At 39.4% G+C, this 18795-nt stretch overlaps 1 protein-coding gene across 2 annotated transcripts in view; it reads right to left on the bottom strand.

The window, feature by feature from the left end:
- Positions 1–8565, bottom strand: part of EDNRA (endothelin receptor type A) — a 33518-nt gene extending 24953 nt beyond the window's left edge. The window contains exons 1-2 of one of the 2 annotated variants that reach the window (XM_053940761.1): positions 8477–8565; positions 5103–5605 (exon numbers count right to left, since the gene is read on the bottom strand). In XM_053940761.1, the coding sequence (XP_053796736.1) occupies positions 5103–5504 (402 nt within the window). In that variant the 5' untranslated portion in view covers positions 5505–5605; positions 8477–8565. The remainder of the gene's footprint in view (positions 1–5102; positions 5606–8476) is intronic. The other variant, XM_053940762.1, reaches the window with a different exon arrangement.
- Between the last annotated feature and the right edge of the window lie 10230 nt (positions 8566–18795).

Genomic DNA, 18795 nt, shown 5'->3' with positions numbered 1-18795 from the left:
ACTTTGAACCCAGCTCCTAATGTAAGCATCCATGTTACTGAATGGTACATATGAAAAATGGACTATAATAATAATAATTGCATTTCTTATCAGATGTACCAGAGCCCCCTTATAAAGCAATAAATACTTCCATGTATCACAATTCTTGCAGCTAACCTCAGACAACAAGGTGGTTGTATATGGTAATTTATAAATAATTTATTCTGAAAGTTAAATAACTGAAAAATAACTAAAAGCTAGAATTAAGCTTTCAAGGTTATTTTAATTCTGCCTTCTTATGTGTGGAAATTGGCAGACATTGGTGTCAAGTTTTATTCATAGCCTTTATTTATCCAATACTTCTCTGCAGCACAAAAATAATTTCTCATGTAGGCTAAAGAAATTTCATTCATCAAATCAGAACCATAGTTCAGCTCATCATATAAGACAGACCAACACAAATGCACCTATGGAATTCTACAGAAGTGACAGAAAATTAATAGAAAAAAATGTATTGCAAAATAATAAAGAGAATATTTTAAAAAATTGTTACTTTCAACTAAACTTCTAAAGAATTTTCAGAAGACCATCAAAGGGCAATTCTGAAAGGCATAATTAATTCCAGATTTCCATTCCTCTTTACAAAAAAGAAGCAGAGCTCTTGAAAGGTTAGAAAAAATTGTGAAATAAAAATTCTTGTTCTTTCTCAAACTTGGGTCTGAAAAGAACTCATACCATTTTTCCCTAAAATGTACTATCAGATATACCATGAGAAGTGAGAATGCTGCCTTGGCAATTATCCATAAAGACATAAGGGTAATTTACCAGGGAGGAAACTGTAATACATCATGGGAGGTGCAGTCACAGAATCACTGAATGGTTTGGGTTGGAAGGGACCTTAAAGATCAGCCAGTTCCAGCCCCCCAGCCATGGACGGGAACACCTCCCACTAGCCCAGGTTGCTCAGAGCCCATCCAGCCTGGCCTTGTGTAAGTTCTGAGTCCAGCCAAGAACCTCAGTCCAATGTCCCATTAGGCATTCACCCAGTTGTGGAAGACAGGAGAATCTCAATTCTTTCTCAGCAACTTGTTAATCCAAAATACTCTACAGATATCTTATCAACAAATTGACAATTTAACTTCCCAGGTGGAGTATTGAAAAGTGTAAACTAGAATTCCCATTAAATCACATCCATAATTATTTACAGTCATCCTAGTTTCAAATTCATGTTATATTAAACCCAGTTAAAGTTAAAAGACTTATCTGTAATTTATACAACTGGAAGATCAGAACTGTGTGCTGCATTTCACCATAGGTAATGTCACAGAATTGCACAGAATCACAAGGCTGGAAGAGACCTTCAAGATCATTGAGTCCAACCCATGCCCTAATACCTCAACTAAACCATGGCACCGAGTGCCACATCCAGTCTTTTTTTAAACACATCCAGGGATGGTGACTCCACCACCTCCCCAGGCAGGCCATTCCAGAACTTTATCATCCTTTCTGTAAAAAGCTTCTTCCTAATATCCAACCTATATTTCCCCTGATGCAGTCGGTGTCTGTGTCCTCTTGTTCTGACATTTGTTATCTGTAGAAAGAGACCGACCCCCACCTGACTACAACCACCTTTCAGGAAGTTGTAGAGAGTCATAAGGTCACCCTTGAGTCTCCTTTTCTCCAGGCTAAACAACCCCAGCTCCCTCAGTTGTTCCTCACAGGGTTTGTGTTCCAAGCCCCTCCCCAGCCTTGTTGCCTCCCCTGGACACGCTCAAGCATCTCAATGTCCTTCCCAAGCTGAGGGCCCCAGAACTGGACAGAGCACTCAAGGTGTGGCCTCACCAGTGCTGAGTGCAGGGGCAGGATGACCTCCCTGCTCCTGCTGGCCACACCATTCCTGATACAGGCCAGGATGCCACTGGCCTTCTTGGCCACCAGGGCACACTGCTGGCTCATGTTCAGTCTGTTGTTGACCAGCACCCCCAGGTCCCTTTCTGTCTGGGCACTGTCCAGCCACCCCATCCCCAGCCTGTAATGTTACAGGGGGTTACTGTGGCCAAAATGCAGGACTCAGCAACTGGACTTAGTAAACTCCAACCCTTTGGACTCTGCCCATCCAACCAACATTCCAGGTCTCTCTGCAGAGCCCTCCTACCTTCCAACAGATCGACACACGCTCCCAGCTTAGTGTCATCTGCAAACTTACTAATGAAGGACTCAATCCCCTCATCCATGTCATCAGTGAAGATATTGAACAGAGCTGGCCCCAGCACAGAGCCCTGAGGGACACCACTGGTGACTGGCCCCAGCTGGATGCAGCACCGTTCACCACCACTCTCTGGGCCCGGCCATCCAGCCAGTTCCTAACCCAGCACAGAGTGCTCCTGTCCAAGCCGTGGCTGCCAGCTTTTCCAGGAGTGTGCTGTGGGAGACAGTGTCAAAGGCCTTGCTGAAATCCAGGTAAACAATATCCACAGCTTTTCCTGCATTCACCAGGCAGGTCACTTGGTCATAAAAGGAGACCAGGTTGGTCAAACATGACCTGCCCCTCCTAAACCCATGCTGGCTGGGTCTGATACCCTGGCCATCCCATAAGTTCTGTGTGATGACACACGATATAAACTGTTCCATAACCCTACCAGGTACTGAGGTCAGGCTATATACTACTGCCCTATAATTTCCAGGATCCTCCTTCCCACCCTTGTTGTGAATGGACGTCACATTGGCCAGCTTCCAGTCATCTGGAACCTCACCAGTGAGCCAGGACTGCTGGGAAATGATGGAGAGCAGCTTCACAAGTTCATCTGCCAGCTCCCTCATCACCCTGGGGTGGATCCCGTCTGGGACCATAGATTTATGAACATTCAAGTGGCTCAGCACTTCTCTGACTGCCTCCTCCTGGGCAGGGGGACCATTCTGCTCCCTGACATCATCTGCCAGCACAGGAGGGCAGCTGTCCTGAGGACAAGACATCTTCCCACTAAAGACTGAGGCAAAGAAGGTTTTAAGCACTTTCACCTTCTCCTCATATGCAGTTACAGAGTTCCCTCCTGCATCCAGTAGAGAACAAAGGTTGGTCTTATCCTTCTTTTTGCTGTTAATGTATTTGTAAAAACATTTTTATTATCCTTTACAGAAGTTGCTAAATTAAGTTTGAACTGAGCTTTGACCTCCCTTAATTTTTTTCCTACATGCCCTAGCAGACCTCTTTAATACTTCCTGTGAGACCTGACCCTCCTTCCAAAGATGATACATCCTCTTTTTATTTCTAAGTTCCTTCAAAACCTCCTTGCCCATCCAGGCTGGGTGTTTGCCTCGTCGCCTCACCTTTCAGCACACAGGGACAGTCTGTTCCTGTGCCCTCAAGATCTCTGTTTTGAAGCACACCCACCTTTCCTGGACTCCTTTGTTTTTAAGGGCTGCTTCCCATGGAATTCTCTGATTAAGTCTTCTAAATAGACCAAAGTCTGCCCTCCGGAAGCCCAATGTAAAAGTCTTATTGATGTTCCTCCTGATTTCACCAAATATCAAGGACTCTATAATTTCACCACATCTCCCACCAGCCCATCTCTATTTGCAAACAACAGGTGTAACACAAACCCTGGTAGGCTTGCTCACCAGCTGGGATAAAAATTGTCCTCCACACACTCTAAGAACTTCCTGGACTGCCTCTGTTCTGCTGTGTTAAGTTCCCAGCAGATGTCTGGTAGGTTAAAGTCACCTACAAGAACAAGGGCTGGTGATCCTGAAGCATTCTCCAACTACTTATAGAATAAGTTTCCACCTCTCCCTCCTGGTTGGGTGGACAATAACAGACTCCCAGCGCCTCTGTACAAATGTAATATATGCACACAGAGAGAATTTTTTTCCATTAATTAATTCAATTGTTATGATCTTGTCCTATGAATACCTGTGTTATAATGCAGTTATGATGTCAGTGTTATAAAGATGCAAAATGCATGTTTTAAAATCATTGTTTCTTTAATTTTAAAATCCACTTTGAAACCACAGGGCACCAGTTATTATAAAACCATGCATTAAAATGTTTAATTTAAAACGCATGTAAATAAAAGCCATTAGAATCTTTAAGGGCTGATATGGTGAAAATGTTTTCATAATTATATGACATATATATTATATGACTTAGTGTTTTATTTACAAACAGAAACACTTATTGTTTCTACTGAAAAAAGAAAGAAAAAGTCAAATATCCTATCAGCTATGCACCTGTGTGTGGTCCACAAAGAGACAGATACAAGCTTATAGAATTCTTTGATGATTTTCTAAGAGAAGTTAATATCAATGAAATATATTTAAAATGGGCTCAGTTCTGTTCATTCAAGCATGTTCTGGCTTGAATTATATTAGTAAACATAAATTGCATCAGAAAAAGCGCTGCTTTATGGCTTTGTTTAATTAAATTGGAAAATCAAAACACTGGGACAAGATAACTTTATACCAGATAAAAGAATTGCTGAGGAGCCTTTTTACACTTTGACCAATCCAGATGAAATTTAATATTTCAGAAATGGTCTGTGATATAATTGGAATAATTTTGAGACTCTGCTATTAATGAATATTAAATGAAAACCTTAAGGCTCAACTTAACTGGTGTAATCTCTCCCTTCAAAGTCATAATATGAAGCCTGTGTATCACAGGGAGCATTTTCTGTAAAAATATAAAGTAAGGATTGGATAATATAAAAATAGCAGCTATTGGATAATATAAAAATAGCTATTTTCTGTACAAATATAAGGTAAGGATTGGATAATGTAGAAATAGCATCTAGTTCATCAAGGAGGAGAACAGTTTATAAAAAGTCTTCCCTCATAAATTCTTTTGCTAGCTGTAGCAGCTATGAGGAATGAAGAGCTCCTGTGAAATGCCCAAGGCCACACTTTGGTTAGGAGCTAAGACCTACATCACCCTTAATGGGAGCTGCACTTTTCTTGATGGAGGTGAGACCTGAGAGCGAGGGGTTTATTGCAGAACAAAAAGGAGTTGTGCTGTTTCCTTAATTGCACTATTCATTGACAAAAGAGCACTAAAGAGAGGAGGAAGCACAGAGAACAGCCAGGGAACTCGGAAGGAACTGCAGTTGGAATGGATGGCGGTGTCCTACCTTGTACACGATGATGGGGATATCAATGACAATGTAGATAAGGTCTCCCAGTGCCAGGCTGGCTATCAGCGCGTTGGGGCCGTTCCTCATGCACTTGTTCTGGTAAATGATCCTCAGCAAAGTTGCATTCCCAACCATCCCAATGATGAAAATAGCACAGGACACCACGGTGTTAATGTATTTGAAAGTTTCGGCAATCTTAGTCTGCTGGGAACATTTGACAGTTTGGTTGGACACCGGGGGCTGCATGGTGGTGAGGAGAACGCTGGATTCGATCCCTGAGAAGGTGGAAAGGGGATTTCCCGAGTCGCTCTGATTGGAAACGTCTCTGTCAGAGCTGTCACTGAGGACAAATCCCGGGAGCAGCAGCAGCAAGGAAACTCTTAAACACAAGGCTTCCATCCTGAAGTCCCCAGTGAGCAAATTCAGTGAGACAAGATCTTCGCTTTTTTTCTTCAGTATTTCAGTGAGATACTTCTCACTTTTTCACCTGTGGAGAGAAACTGTAAGCAAAAAAAAAAAAAAAAAAAAAAAAGAAAAAAAACCCACATAATCAGTACAACAGGTAGTCTAACACATCCTGTTAGGTGCTTCACTTAGGGAAGGTATCTGAATGCTCAGCCTCTGCAGCACGTATGTATAAACACCTGTTTATACTCACTGTGCTGCTCTGAAATCTAGATTACCCCCATTACCTGCCTGACAAGAGGCAAACACAAAAAATTCCTTTAAGTAAGTTAAAACTTATGCAAATAAGATCCCACCAAAACCTGGTGGTTAACTTGAGACAGAATTTGTATAGGGATGGAAAAAATAAGGTGGATGAAATTCTGTTTAAAAATATAGTCTTGCAGGAAAAGCAGACCTGTCTTGGAGACTGCTGAATGGTGTTTTAGCTAAAATAAGAACTTATTACTTTTTCTTTGAAAATGAAAGGTAAAAGCACTACATAAAAAAGTAGAGGTACTAAATTCATCAATTTTCTGAGCATTTTTGAGGTACTGCAACAATTAGACTTTATATTATTTTTGTCTGACTTATTACCTGGATTTCAAAAGAAAACTGAAAAGACATGTATTTCAAATCAAAATCTGGACTAGATCCAAATTCCCTAATTATCAGGAGGAAGTTTTTTAAGTCCTAGGATGGACCTCTGGCCAGGAAAATACCTTCAAATTTTGTCATTTGGTCCTGAGTGTAATTGCAACTCATGCTGAGTACTTAGGCAGGGTGATATTAATTTAAAAAAATGAAGCTCTTTAAGGATAAAAAATACTTGATTTGATATTCTAAGCAATAACTCATGACATTTCCAGGTAGGGACGAAAGCAGCATAGAATCTTGCCTTAGTGTGACTACCTGTGTGCAACTGCTACCACAGGGTTTGTAGATACCAAACCTCCAGTGAAACCAGGGATGACATTTAAGTCCATTTTCCTGAAGCCTTGGTTTAACTTGAGATTTTTTTTTTTAATGGCTTATATCTGCAAAATAAGACAAAGTGCTGCAGTGTTGACCAAAGAAGAGTAGAAAATAAAGTATTTCTGATTTCCAGGGACTTGCCTGAAGTATTTGGGAGGATCCTTTTGAATAAATGAATCCTAATTGAATTCCCTGTGGAGCTGTTAAGTCAGAGTTTATAACAAGACGTTTACCAGAGAAGGAGGGAGAACATTTACTGATAGTACTTCTGGAGCAGGCAGAATATAAATATTTACTAGTATTGCAGGCTCCTGTTGTATGTGGTCTGTGGAAGTGTGTGAGTACATCTGTAGAGCAGCGGATGCAATGCTAACCCGAATATTCCTGTCTGGCATGCAGAGTGCTGGCCCTCACAGACCGGGGATCCACCTTTCAATCCTTGTACTGCTGTATTTGAGATCAGGAAATGGCCAACTACGAGATCCCGTGGACTTAATTTCAAAGTTTAACATACTAAATAGTAAATCCTTCTTTATTTAGTTAAATTAATTGCTGGTTATGATGGTATCTCAGGGCACTTAGCAGCAGCATGGTGCAAGTGTGTTAACTTTAGGTTTCTAAATCTTACCACAAAAACAGAAATGTTTGACTGTAATTCTTTTCAGGCAAGGATTAATACTCGTATTGTTTTCTGTAACTACGGTTCCTCAATTTACAAATGGGAAATATGTATCACTATTAAATGGCTTTTCCAAGTATATGTGACAAAGCTATGAACAGAACCCACAGCCCTATGTTTTAGTAGTTCTATGAGTTTCCTCCTTACTTTGTGACCCTTTTTGTGAAAATTTGATGTATATATCATATAAACATGGTGGCAGCATGGCAGTCATGCCTCCAGCATGCAAAGCTGGCAACAAAATTGCCAGTTACCATCTCTTCCCTCTCCCGGAAGAAACTTTTCCCTAAGAAGAAAAACTAGAAAGTTTTTAATAGGCTAACTACTAAGGAAAGTTTTTAATAGGCTAACTACTAAGGGTACTTTTTTATAGATCCCTGACAGCCCTTCATTCCTCTGTGCATAATTTTACAGTATTTATCTTGCTGCAGAATATAACATGCAGCCTGCCTCGTACGAGTAACACACTGGCATCCCTGATAACTTTCTGTGATAAGATAATCTAGGATTGTCCTTCACACACGCAGCCTGGGTACCTGGAGGGTGTGAGGGTGCTCTGTTCGTGTGGGAGCCACCCGTGTTGTGCCTGTGCTCCTGCAGTGCTGCTGAAGCAGCCGCGGACGCAGGGAACTAAATTCCTGACTTGCCTGGAGTATCAAGCCAGAAAAATTCCCATGCCGAGGTTCGCAAGAGACCGTACTACTGGAAATGAAATTGTTCCAAAGACCGGCTAAAACGTTGACAGTGCTTGATGAGTGTAAGGCAGCTGAGACGTGAGCAGGGGCAAATGAAGCGGAGCAGGGCAGGAAGGCACTGAAGGGAACAACGCCGGCAAGGGGGATTCTCTGGGCTGCTCCCAGCGAGCGCTGCCGGGGAAGCCGCCCGCTGCTCCTTCTCCAAGGCGAGAGGAGACACGCTCCTTGCTTCACCAGCGAAGGATCAATTCCAACATGCACTGGCAAACCGGTGCTGCCCGCCCTGCAGCCTATATAGAGAGCCTCTGGCAAGATCCATACATTGCTAAACTTTATGGAATAACAGTTGCCCCAAGCTGCCTTGTGCCCGTCTCTTGTTCTCTCTCCCTTCCTCTCTCTCACACGCTCACAGCCGCACACAGAGGTGCACCACCGGCACCGAATCCCTGTCCGGGGCGTTCCCAGCGGTACGGAAGGTGCCCGCGGCTCGGGCCGGGCTGTTCCCGGCGTGGGATGGCGATGGGGCTCCCGCAGCATCCCGCGCACTTCCCCCCGCCGCGCCTCCCCGCCCGCCTCACCCTCATGCTGGGGCTGCCGGCGCCGCCGCCGCCGCCTCGGAGAATTTCTTCGGAGTGGCTTTTCCTGGGATAGTCTTACCAGATCCTCCTGCCCGCGTCTGACTGGGTGGAATTGAAAATCCCCACCTCCGCTCAATCACTGAACGAAAGAGACAGACCGAAGAAGTCGGAGCGTCCCCTCTTCACTGCCCCCTCCCCCAATTAAAACAAACCTCCAGCCCGAACTGAGCCCCTGCCAATGTTAAACACAAAGGCTGCCTCCCGGGCACGGGGGAGCGCGGAGCTCCTTAACTCTTTCCTCGCTGAAACTGAGCGCAGCTGGACTCATCTAAACCACAGCCCCGGGAACCCGCTGCTGTAGCTGCCTGCTAGTGGCACGCAGGATTCTCTTACCTGATCCCACCGGACAGCAGAAGATCCATGAGCAAAAACTGATCCACGAGCAAAAATAAAGCTCTTTTGCTTTGCATTTGCCCCGGGGCTGGCCGGGATCAGTCTCTGAAACAATCAATAATATTGTGTGTGTGAGAGTTTCAAAAATGCTGGATCCGTGAAGAGAAGCTGCTCCTGAGTGAAAACGTCTTTGATCCATCTAGGACACATCTTGCTAATACATTTTAGTTGCATTTACAAGGATAATAAGAGTGAGGCATTTTCTGTCATTCCTATGTTTCCTATTACTGTTCTGTCAAGACAGAGGTGCAAAAAAATCTGTGCAGAAAAAAGTGGGAAGTTCACTTATACCTAATGATATTTTCCCACAATGAGAAAAAAATGTGTATCAGAGGCAGCAGCTTGTACAGGAAAGAGTTTCAAAATCCCTTCTTTCATGCTAGCAAGTTTATGAAATTTTGAGTCCTTTGTTGGATCATTTCAGGTTTCTCATTTCCTGGCAAGTTTTCATCTGGTTGTACCACAGAAATTATTTTCTAAACATATATGGTCTTTTTCTGAATAAAAAAGGCAACCTTCCTAAATAAGATGTAAAAATATGTCATCCTAAAACTGCAAAAGCAGACTGAAAAGAACAATAGAAAATGTGATGCTAGTGGCCTGAAGAATTAAAATATCTGGCACTAAATAAGTAGGTTTTTTTTTTTTAACTTTTTCAGTTTTGCATATTTAAAAGTATGCTTCTGTAATATGTTTGAAATCATCTGATAAATCTTGAACAGGAAAAACTAGCAACTGGACCGACTGGATTAGCAGTACTTTATTACTTCTAGAAAGTCATCTCATTTAAATGAAGTGTCAAAGCACAGGATCTTTGAAGGAACATACATGTTCAGCTGAGAATCAGAAGGAGCCTACTGTTTGCAAATCAGGTAGAAAGTTTAATTCAAAATCTCAGGTTGCTGTGAAGTTCAATAAATGCTGATAAACCACTAGATTATCCATATACTACTAAAAAAAACTTTACAGTTTGGTCGTAGTTGCTTAGTATTAATGATTTGCTTTGTCAAGAATCATCTTCATGGTAAGTTGTTGGGAAAAAAACATTGAAGAGCTGGAAAGGCTGTTATTAAAAACCATGTGCACTTTATGGAGTGCTTTACTGAATGCAACTCTTCAATCTCTTGTGTGTTCTCTAAACATTGTTAAGACCCAATTCCTTTCCTGGGATCATTTGACCTTTATATCTAAACAATTAGAGCTGTAACAAAAAGAAAAAAAAAAGCAAAACAAAAAAAAGCAAAGCAAAAAGTATATTTCTGATCTCATTCAAATACACATTTGTTATTCCAATTCATAATAACATGATTCTATGCATAACTATATTTACTATTAAATGAAATAAATACAATGAAATTATCAAATTTACTATGCTGTTAAAGATATATTTCTAGACAGCCTTTATAACTGCTTCTTTTACTGCCAACCCACATAAGTAGTATTAGCTATTAGAAATTACTGATCCATGTTTTTTTGTTATTTTTACTGTTGCTGATTTTTTAAATGAACCTTTGTTTTGTCTTTAATCTTCTTGGCGTCTAAAGCTCAGTTGATATCTTGTCTTAAACTAAGATAAATTCTAAAATTATAATTAGTGGTTCCTGCTTTTATGGTGTTCAGGAAAGCAACATGGAAGAGGAAGTTTTCACATAGTAATTATGCAAAAACTGTAGTTGCAAATGCAGCTGACATCAGCTACTGGGAAAAGTGATAAAATGCAGTTCTTTACACCAAGATATTTTCATCTTTTAGAGACACTTTCACCATCATTGTAGGACTGCTGTCCTGTGTGGGGAAGAGTTCTTGACTGAGGACTCTGTGTACCAGTTTCAGCACAGTGAAAGTGTTCCCTCTAACCTCTTCTGTTTTGTGTCTTCAACAAACTGCTTAGCTTGTCCTGCATAACTCTGGAGATTCAGAGTAAGGGCAACGTATCAATCTCATCAGAAAAAAAAATCCAATTGGATTTGCAGCTGGAGTCGAGAAGACTACCAGCAAATATCAGCTTTTGTAAAGCTATTGATTTCCATGAAGCCTTCAGGTATTAGAAAGATAGACTTTCATTTTATTGGATTGAAAGGTGTGTTTAGCAAATGTATTACCTGTTAAGCCACTTACCTCCCCAGATTTGGTATGAAATAGGAACATATGATCATCAAGTTGTGGAGTCCTAAATCGAATTGCTCAGATTCAAAAGACCAAAATCAAAACCAGGCATTGCCTATAATTGGTATTTCCATAAGCAGTCAGTTGGTGGGTTTATAATCTGTAGCATATTCAGAAAATCAGAAGTTATTAATAACAAAGGCTGCAAATATATAATTATTCTGAATTCTTTCACTAGATTTCTGATACAGTTTTTATCAGAAACAATACAAACAATAGAAAATAGAAGCTGTTTGGAGAATTTGGAAAAATGCACCTAAATACTTTGGTTACAATACTGGATAACTGTTTCACTTTGAATTCAATATCTAGATCTAGTGAACAAGAACTCAGCAAATCAAAAACTTCTCATGGAATCATGCTAATTTCAAAAACACTTGTTGGGCAGGTTTCTCAACTTTTATTACCCCAGATCAGTCAGAAGCTGCACCTCACTGAACAAAAAGAAGAATCATCCAAACCATAGAGAGTATTTCTATCTTGTGTAGATTATCTGCTCTTCCACAAAAAATGCACCTACGCAGCTGCTTTAGAAGAATTCAGTTTAAAAGGGCACCCTCCAGGAAATCTAAATTAATTGAGACTCAGGGCTCATTAATTCCAGTGATCACTGAACCATTTATTTGCTTCTGTTGCATAACATTTCTTTTTCCCAGCAGATGATTTATTTAAATTGTATCTCTACTAATGCCATATCTGTAACTATTTATGGGCTTAGGACAAATAAATCCTGTTTCTGGCAAGGCTGTCTTGCTCCTCCCTCCCTTCTTGCCCTCTCCTTTCCTCCTTCCATCTTCCCCCTTTCTCTGTCTCTCTCATTTGTTTCCTTCATGTCAATAGAAAATGTTGGCAATTTACAATAGGAATTTATAATTCAAAGAGAATTATAGCGAGAATACTATCGAATTATTTTATTCTTATAACTAGAAAGGTGTTGTTATTAGAACCACTGAAATGTTCCTGCCCTTGGACTATGGGAACCTGAAGCTGTAAAAGAATCTAAAGGGATAAAGGATTGAAGTTTAAAGGACAAAATTGACCATGGATCCAAACAATTAATACAGGAACAACTGCAGGAGCTACTGCACCCCAAAAGAGAATATTAGTCAGGAACTGTGGATTGGGTGTATCTAAATTTTTCGGAATCTTGATGGAAAAGTTTGAGTAAGAAGTGAGCTTCCTGGGCCTTTAGGATACAGATTGGAGAAGTAATAATATGTGTTGTTAATTCCCTTCAATTGCTGAGCATTTCAGATTCCTCTGGGAGCATTTACCTACTGTGTTAAATGCGATGGACTAAGAACATTCCAGAAAAGACTTAATGGGAGAGGTAATGCTGTTGGTCTTCATTTCCATAGATGGAAGCCCTAATTTTCAAGGTCTGGATCTTATCAATTTATTTGTTGGCAGGCAGTAAAGAAGAGAGAGCCAGACTCTTCTCCCTGATGCTCAGTGACGGAAGAGGAGGCAAAGAACACAAGAAATGTATTATTGAAATACAATAAATTAAATGTGAATATAGGAAAAGCCACTTTCACTTTAAGGATCATCAAACAGTGGGACAGGGTGCCAAGAGAGGCTGGAGAATCTCCATCCTTGAAGATATTCAAACCTCAGCTGGACACAGTCCTGAGTAACCTGATTTAGGTGCCTGGGCTCTGAGCAGGGGCATGGGCCAGATGATTTCTAAGGGTCTCTTCCAATCTCAAAAGTCTGCAAATCTATGATTCAAGTGAGACTTCCATTATGTCAAGAGTACTTTGACTAGAGCTCTGGAATTATGGTGTTCAAAATTCTTCAAGTTATGTTGTTTGTATTGGGAACTGATGTGGTGTTGAATTGAGCATGAGCTACACACACACACACACAAACACACACAGAAGAGTGCTTGTAAGTTGTTGTCCTGTGGCAAGTTGGATACTGTCCAAAAGGATAATGGGTGATGGTAAGTGAAATATTTAGCAAAGGCTGTACTTTTTAAAAATTAGTTCTACAAAATTAAGAAATTATTTTCTTCTTCACTTTTGAGGCCAAGACAGCAAAATGAGTGACTGTAGGGAGCATTTGGGCATCTTCATCCCCATTGTTTCAGGCAACCCTGAAACTAGCTGTGAGCTAAGGAACCTGCTCCAAAAAGAACAGCCTTCAATGGTGGCAGATAAAAATATTTCTACATGAGCCCCTCAGTATGCAGTAAAATATATATACATGAAGAAGAATAAAATAACAATATGTCACAGAGGATACCTGTTATGTAATCATGCAATGAGTGAAATTATGCAATGAGTGATTATAAGCACACAAAAGAAAAAAAAAAACCAGAAGGAAGGAAAACCAGATATAAATTAAAATTTGATTTGAAGAACAGCAAGAGGAAGAGAATGTCTTAGATTAGAAAATCTTCCATAATTTACAGAAGTGTCAATCTGCATTTGCAGATGTGAGCCTGTGCAGAACACAAATTCTGCAATAGAGGAATGCTGTTCTGCTGCCAGATGCATCTTTTATTATTTTAAGCACTAATAAAATTATCTAGATAAGATAGTGAGATATTAGAATGCCATTTTATCTTAATCTAAATAAGGGTAAAATTATTTCTATTGGCTACTCTGCAGTGAAGCTGTTTTTCATGGAAAACCCTGACTCATCTCACTTCTTTCTAATGTTTCTACATTATCTAATTTTTTGTTACTGTAACTAAAGCTAAGTTGAAACAAGCTGCTTGTACATTTACTTTGATTCAGTAAAGTTCCATTCTTATATTATTCAATATTAAGTGGCTAGCATAAACCATTCCACGTATTATCTTACTGTAAGCCATATATGTAGGCCTATTTACAGACCTATTGAGTGATAGATTAATTACAAACTTCTGAGTGTTTTTATAGATGTAAGGAATTCTCTGCAATACAATTTTGAGATAAATGATCAAGGTTTCTGGAAAAAGATTCAACATTCTTTTCTGCTATCTAGAAAATATTGTTTATTGGAAACCAAAGCACACACTTAGGTAACTAACACAGCATTAAGACAGTGTGAATAGAAAAATCTAGATATGTTATACTTGAGACAGAAGGAGCTGACAGTTCTTTAGATTTTGGTGATAAAGGCTGTCAATCCTTTAACAGTACAGCTGGCTCCATCTCAAGTTTGGAAAGGCTGGGTTGGGATATGATGGTGTTCCTGGCTATAGGATTGGTATGATGTGCTGTCTCGTGTTGTCATGGCCTTACTGTGACCTGGATTTCCACTGCAGTGACTTTTACTTGGTGCATGGAAGAAGTGCTTTTATGGTATTTGGCTGTGGTAATGCAGTTCAGTGACACTAAGTTTTGGAATTGTCAAGAAATGTGAGTTTTGTCTTGAGGATTCAGAGGGTTGGGAGGCAATTAACCTTGGCTCCCTTCATTCCTCTTCCACCCCAGCTTCTCCATAGAGAGCTTTGTCTCTTCTGCTGTGTTCTGTCTGATGAGAACCACTCACATCTCCACGTGTGCCTGGTAGTCCTCAGCCACCAACACCAGTGTTCACCAGCCATCTTCCTCTTCCTGATCCTTGTCCTGCTGATGACCCACTGCGGTTTCTCCAGCAGCTGGGATTGTGCCCATTTCTTCATACACTGAACAGTAAATTGTTGGATTTTGCTGTTTTACCCTTAATCCCAGTCACAGTGCTGGGCCCTGGTGGGGTGAGGACAGACAGACAAACGAAGTGGGAGGACTGTGGCATTCCCCTTGGCTGCTGGCCATCCCTTCCTGCTCCCTGACAGAGGGAGAGTGTGCTGGGAAGCAAAGAGGGAACAATTTTATGTGTCTTAGTCCAAGTATCCCAGGCAAAAGGTCCAACTCACGTCTGCTATCTTTGAATAGAAATATTCTTTCTCTGGTAACAGCAATTTTATTTGGTCTTATAAAATAACTTGAAACTGAGACGATTTCCATGTGTCAAGACACTATGTCCTCTCAAATAAAGGGAAATTATGAAAAGATAAACTAATGATTCTGTTAAAATATACACCAGCATATAATAATACATGTGTATTGTTTAATTTTATTTTTATTCTTGTCACAGTCACTGCTTATAGATTGTTCAGATTATTAAATGGAAAGGAACCAGAGACATTGTTGCCAGTCTGTCTTTCCTGGCTGATATTCCACTACAGTTATAAGGACTTTCATTTTATGACATTGGAATTTTGTCATAAATAACACACAGAAGTGAGTATACAATAAGTCCTTTGTATCAAGCGGTAACACAAGACTATTCTGTTTGTATAGACTAAAAAAAATTAAATTTGAGACCGATGCAATTCCTAGGCACAGTGAGGAATGATAATAGTTTTCTATGATAAATGATAAAAATGATAATAGTTTTCTATGATAATTCTTATGAATATTGGTAAAAGCAAACTATTCTCAATCATTAAAAGTATGTATTTTAGGTATCAAGCAACAGTAAGCTCAGGTTTTGTATTTTTAACTAACAATTATCCTAGTCACAAATTTTCATCTCTTCTTAATTGATTTAATGTGCTATTCAGTTAAAATATTTAGGAAGGAGGTTAAAAAATACAGCCAATAAATGCATGCAAATAGAAGTTTATGTACTCATTGAACTAGCGAGTTCATTATTTGCATCATACTTGCCTGGGGAAGAACATCTGGAAAAATGCTTTCCACTTACTTTCAGATGTAAAACTCATGTTTTCTAACCCATGAATAAATGGTATCTGCTCAGCTTGGTCAGATCTAAGATGGTGGGAATGTAATGTTCTGTTTTCCCCACGAAACCTCTGTAGTTATTTAGAATACTGGATTATGAATATACTAAACCCCAGGAATATTGTTGCTGAAAGCATACATATCAAGCTTGTGGCCATATGTTATTTCCTGCAGACCCCTGAAGTCAAAGATTTCTTGTGGGGCTCTTACAGCACTGTTGGATCAGATTCTCAGCTGGCATAATCAAGTGTAAATCTCTCGTTGGAAATGGAAATACATTTATTTGTATTTTTAGGGAATGATCATAGATGGTGTAATTCTTTTCAAGTCACATAGCGGACATCGAAGGGAACCATGCCATCATGTGCATGTTTCTCAAAATATACCTGAAACAGAGTAGCTGCTGTAATTTTCTGCAAAAGCTGATCCTGCTTCATAAGAATTTTGATTGATTTGGATATTTTTTTAGTACTTCCTGAATTTTTAATGATTATTAATTTCCCAGTGGCTATAATAATCTAGATAGGCAAGTTTTCAATAAGTGTTGAAAAAAAGTTGAAAATTAAATTTGGATTCTGAAATAATCTCTAATTTGAAGCATTCAGCTGAGAATAAAAATATTTAAAGAAATCTGCATCCAAACAGGCTTTAAACTGAAATAAAACTACTTTGTACTGACATTCTGAATGGGCCCTACAGCTTGACTGAGGGCATTTTAAAAATTAATTAAAAAAAATATGTATGTGTGAGGTTATATTGATCCCATAAGGTTTATAGGCATAGAAAGTTATTTTAAGAATGTAAAGAAATTATTTATATGGCCATATGAAAATTAAATGAGTGGGCAAGGCTGTATTCTTGTAAATAAAATAGTCTAGCTGTTTGGCATATAGTCATAGTGAAATAGCTGGATCAAAGCATCAGCAACTACCTGTGGTTGATTTATAATACACAAGCAGCTATCTCCTTTTCTTTCTGTTTCCAGCAGGTGATGTTTAAATCTCACCTATACTATTACTTTTGAAGTGATAGCAAAGAAGAACAGAATTATGAACTAGAATTATGAACAATATAGGACAGAAATACCTTTTAGATTGAGCTCCAGAATACACTAACAGTCTAGCAAAATACAAGAGCTTAACTTAGAACCTTTGTTTTATACCTGAGACTGAACTTTATTTGTGTCAGAACCTGTGTGATGACTTCTGGAAAAATCAGGAGAGCTGTACCAAAAGACTCAATATTATTTGTTGCAATTTTGTAATGTTTTCTTGGAATTTTGAAATATACTGAAATACTTAAGGGAGTTGCTTGTGAAAAACTCCTGGTGAGATATTTTGGTCTCTACAAACTTCTTAAGTTCAGGTTGAAAAACAAATCTATGAAAACTGTCCTACCTCTGAGGAATGTTTGTTAGCTCCTCTTTGTGTTTGTTAGCACCTTTATTCCTAGATAAACACCCTCAGATTAAAGAAATTTACCCATCTTTGTGGTTCTTCGAATACACATGCCTGTATGTATTTATCAGATACAGAATACCAGATTTCATGTATTGTCAAAATTCATATATGCAAAGAAGTCTTTCAAGTTATGCAGCAGTAGGAACAAAAAGTGTATGATTTTTGCTGCAAGCATTTGGCGAGACTGAAGGGAAATGAAACAAACAGATGTCCTTGAAGCTGTCAAGACCTAATAAGTCTGGTATTAATAGACATGTCTGGGCCAAGCACTCTCTAGAGATAGTAACAACAATTGTTGCCTCAAGATGATCACATGCCTTGTCTCTTCAATTTTCTACAGGGTTCAAATTCTCAATTGTTGTGTTTTAATTTTTTTTTTTTAATTAATCATTACTTATTATAATGTTGTCTGTCGATTTAACTTCCTACCCCTAATGAGGTGTCTCAACATGTAACAGATTTTAAGGGTTTTCTTGGTGGTGAGTAGGAATTGATAGTTTAATTCCTTCTGCCCTGGAGGGCTGGAATGATTTACAATATTAAGGAATTCTAATTTGAGCAGATGTGTTTGGCAATTTCTATCAGGGTCAGGCTATCTCCTTCTAGAAGTTTGCCCCATGATAGTGTTCCTTGCCTTCCATTGTCACCTGAAGGTTCTGTCAGCTATAATTGACAGACATCTCCCATGCTTAGGAAGGTGGATGAATAACACTCACACAGAGAGTCTCCTCTTCACTTAGGGCTTTGGATGTGTAATGATAGCAACTCAACTTTTTAAAAATTTTATTTCTTCTGGTAGACTACAGCAATTTTTGGTTTCTTATTTAACCACTGATAAACCACTTATGTGAGAACACATTGACCTAGTGGGGGACTTCAGTTTGGTATCACAATGCTCCTTCATGGAATACATGCTCAGAACAGCTGCAAATGCAGGTACAGAGAGGGAATAACACAGAGCATGATTGTGTTCTAATATTTTCCGTGGCTGACTTCACACCACTTCCCTTGCTGAACACCATCACTTGGTCACCATCTTAGGAAGGTTCTCCTTCAAATAACTCTTTATTGTGCTTTCTTATTCTCTAATTTGCTTGTGCATTCTTAGGTTTATCACATTTTCTTTACTTCACTTGATTATGTCCCCTATCATGACCTACAGTATTGTACAGGCTAGACACCGTATTTATGATCAATACTGAAGCGTGTTATCACTCCCCCCTTTGCTGAGGCACTGCTGCAGAAGTGCCTGCAGTGTATTATTGTCTGCTTTGATTAAGCTCTGCTTCTGAGAGGTCACCAGCTTCTGAAAAAATGATCTGTTACTGTATTCATTACAGACTTATTGATAGTGTCCTGTTTAGTCACTTATTTCTAGAGCACTTTACTTATTGTTAATGTTTTGTGCTTCCTTGTTTCAAAAATGTACTTCTTGAGAATTTGAGTAATGGAGATCAGAGATACACGCAAGCCTCTAATGAAAACCACTGTTCTTCTTGGAAGGCAACACATCTCATGA

This window comes from Vidua chalybeata, chromosome 4 (assembly GCF_026979565.1).
Source record: "Vidua chalybeata isolate OUT-0048 chromosome 4, bVidCha1 merged haplotype, whole genome shotgun sequence".
Taxonomy (NCBI): domain Eukaryota; kingdom Metazoa; phylum Chordata; class Aves; order Passeriformes; family Viduidae; genus Vidua; species Vidua chalybeata.
The sequence above is the reverse complement of the archived record's forward strand: the minus strand, read 5'-3'. Positions and strand labels throughout refer to the sequence as shown.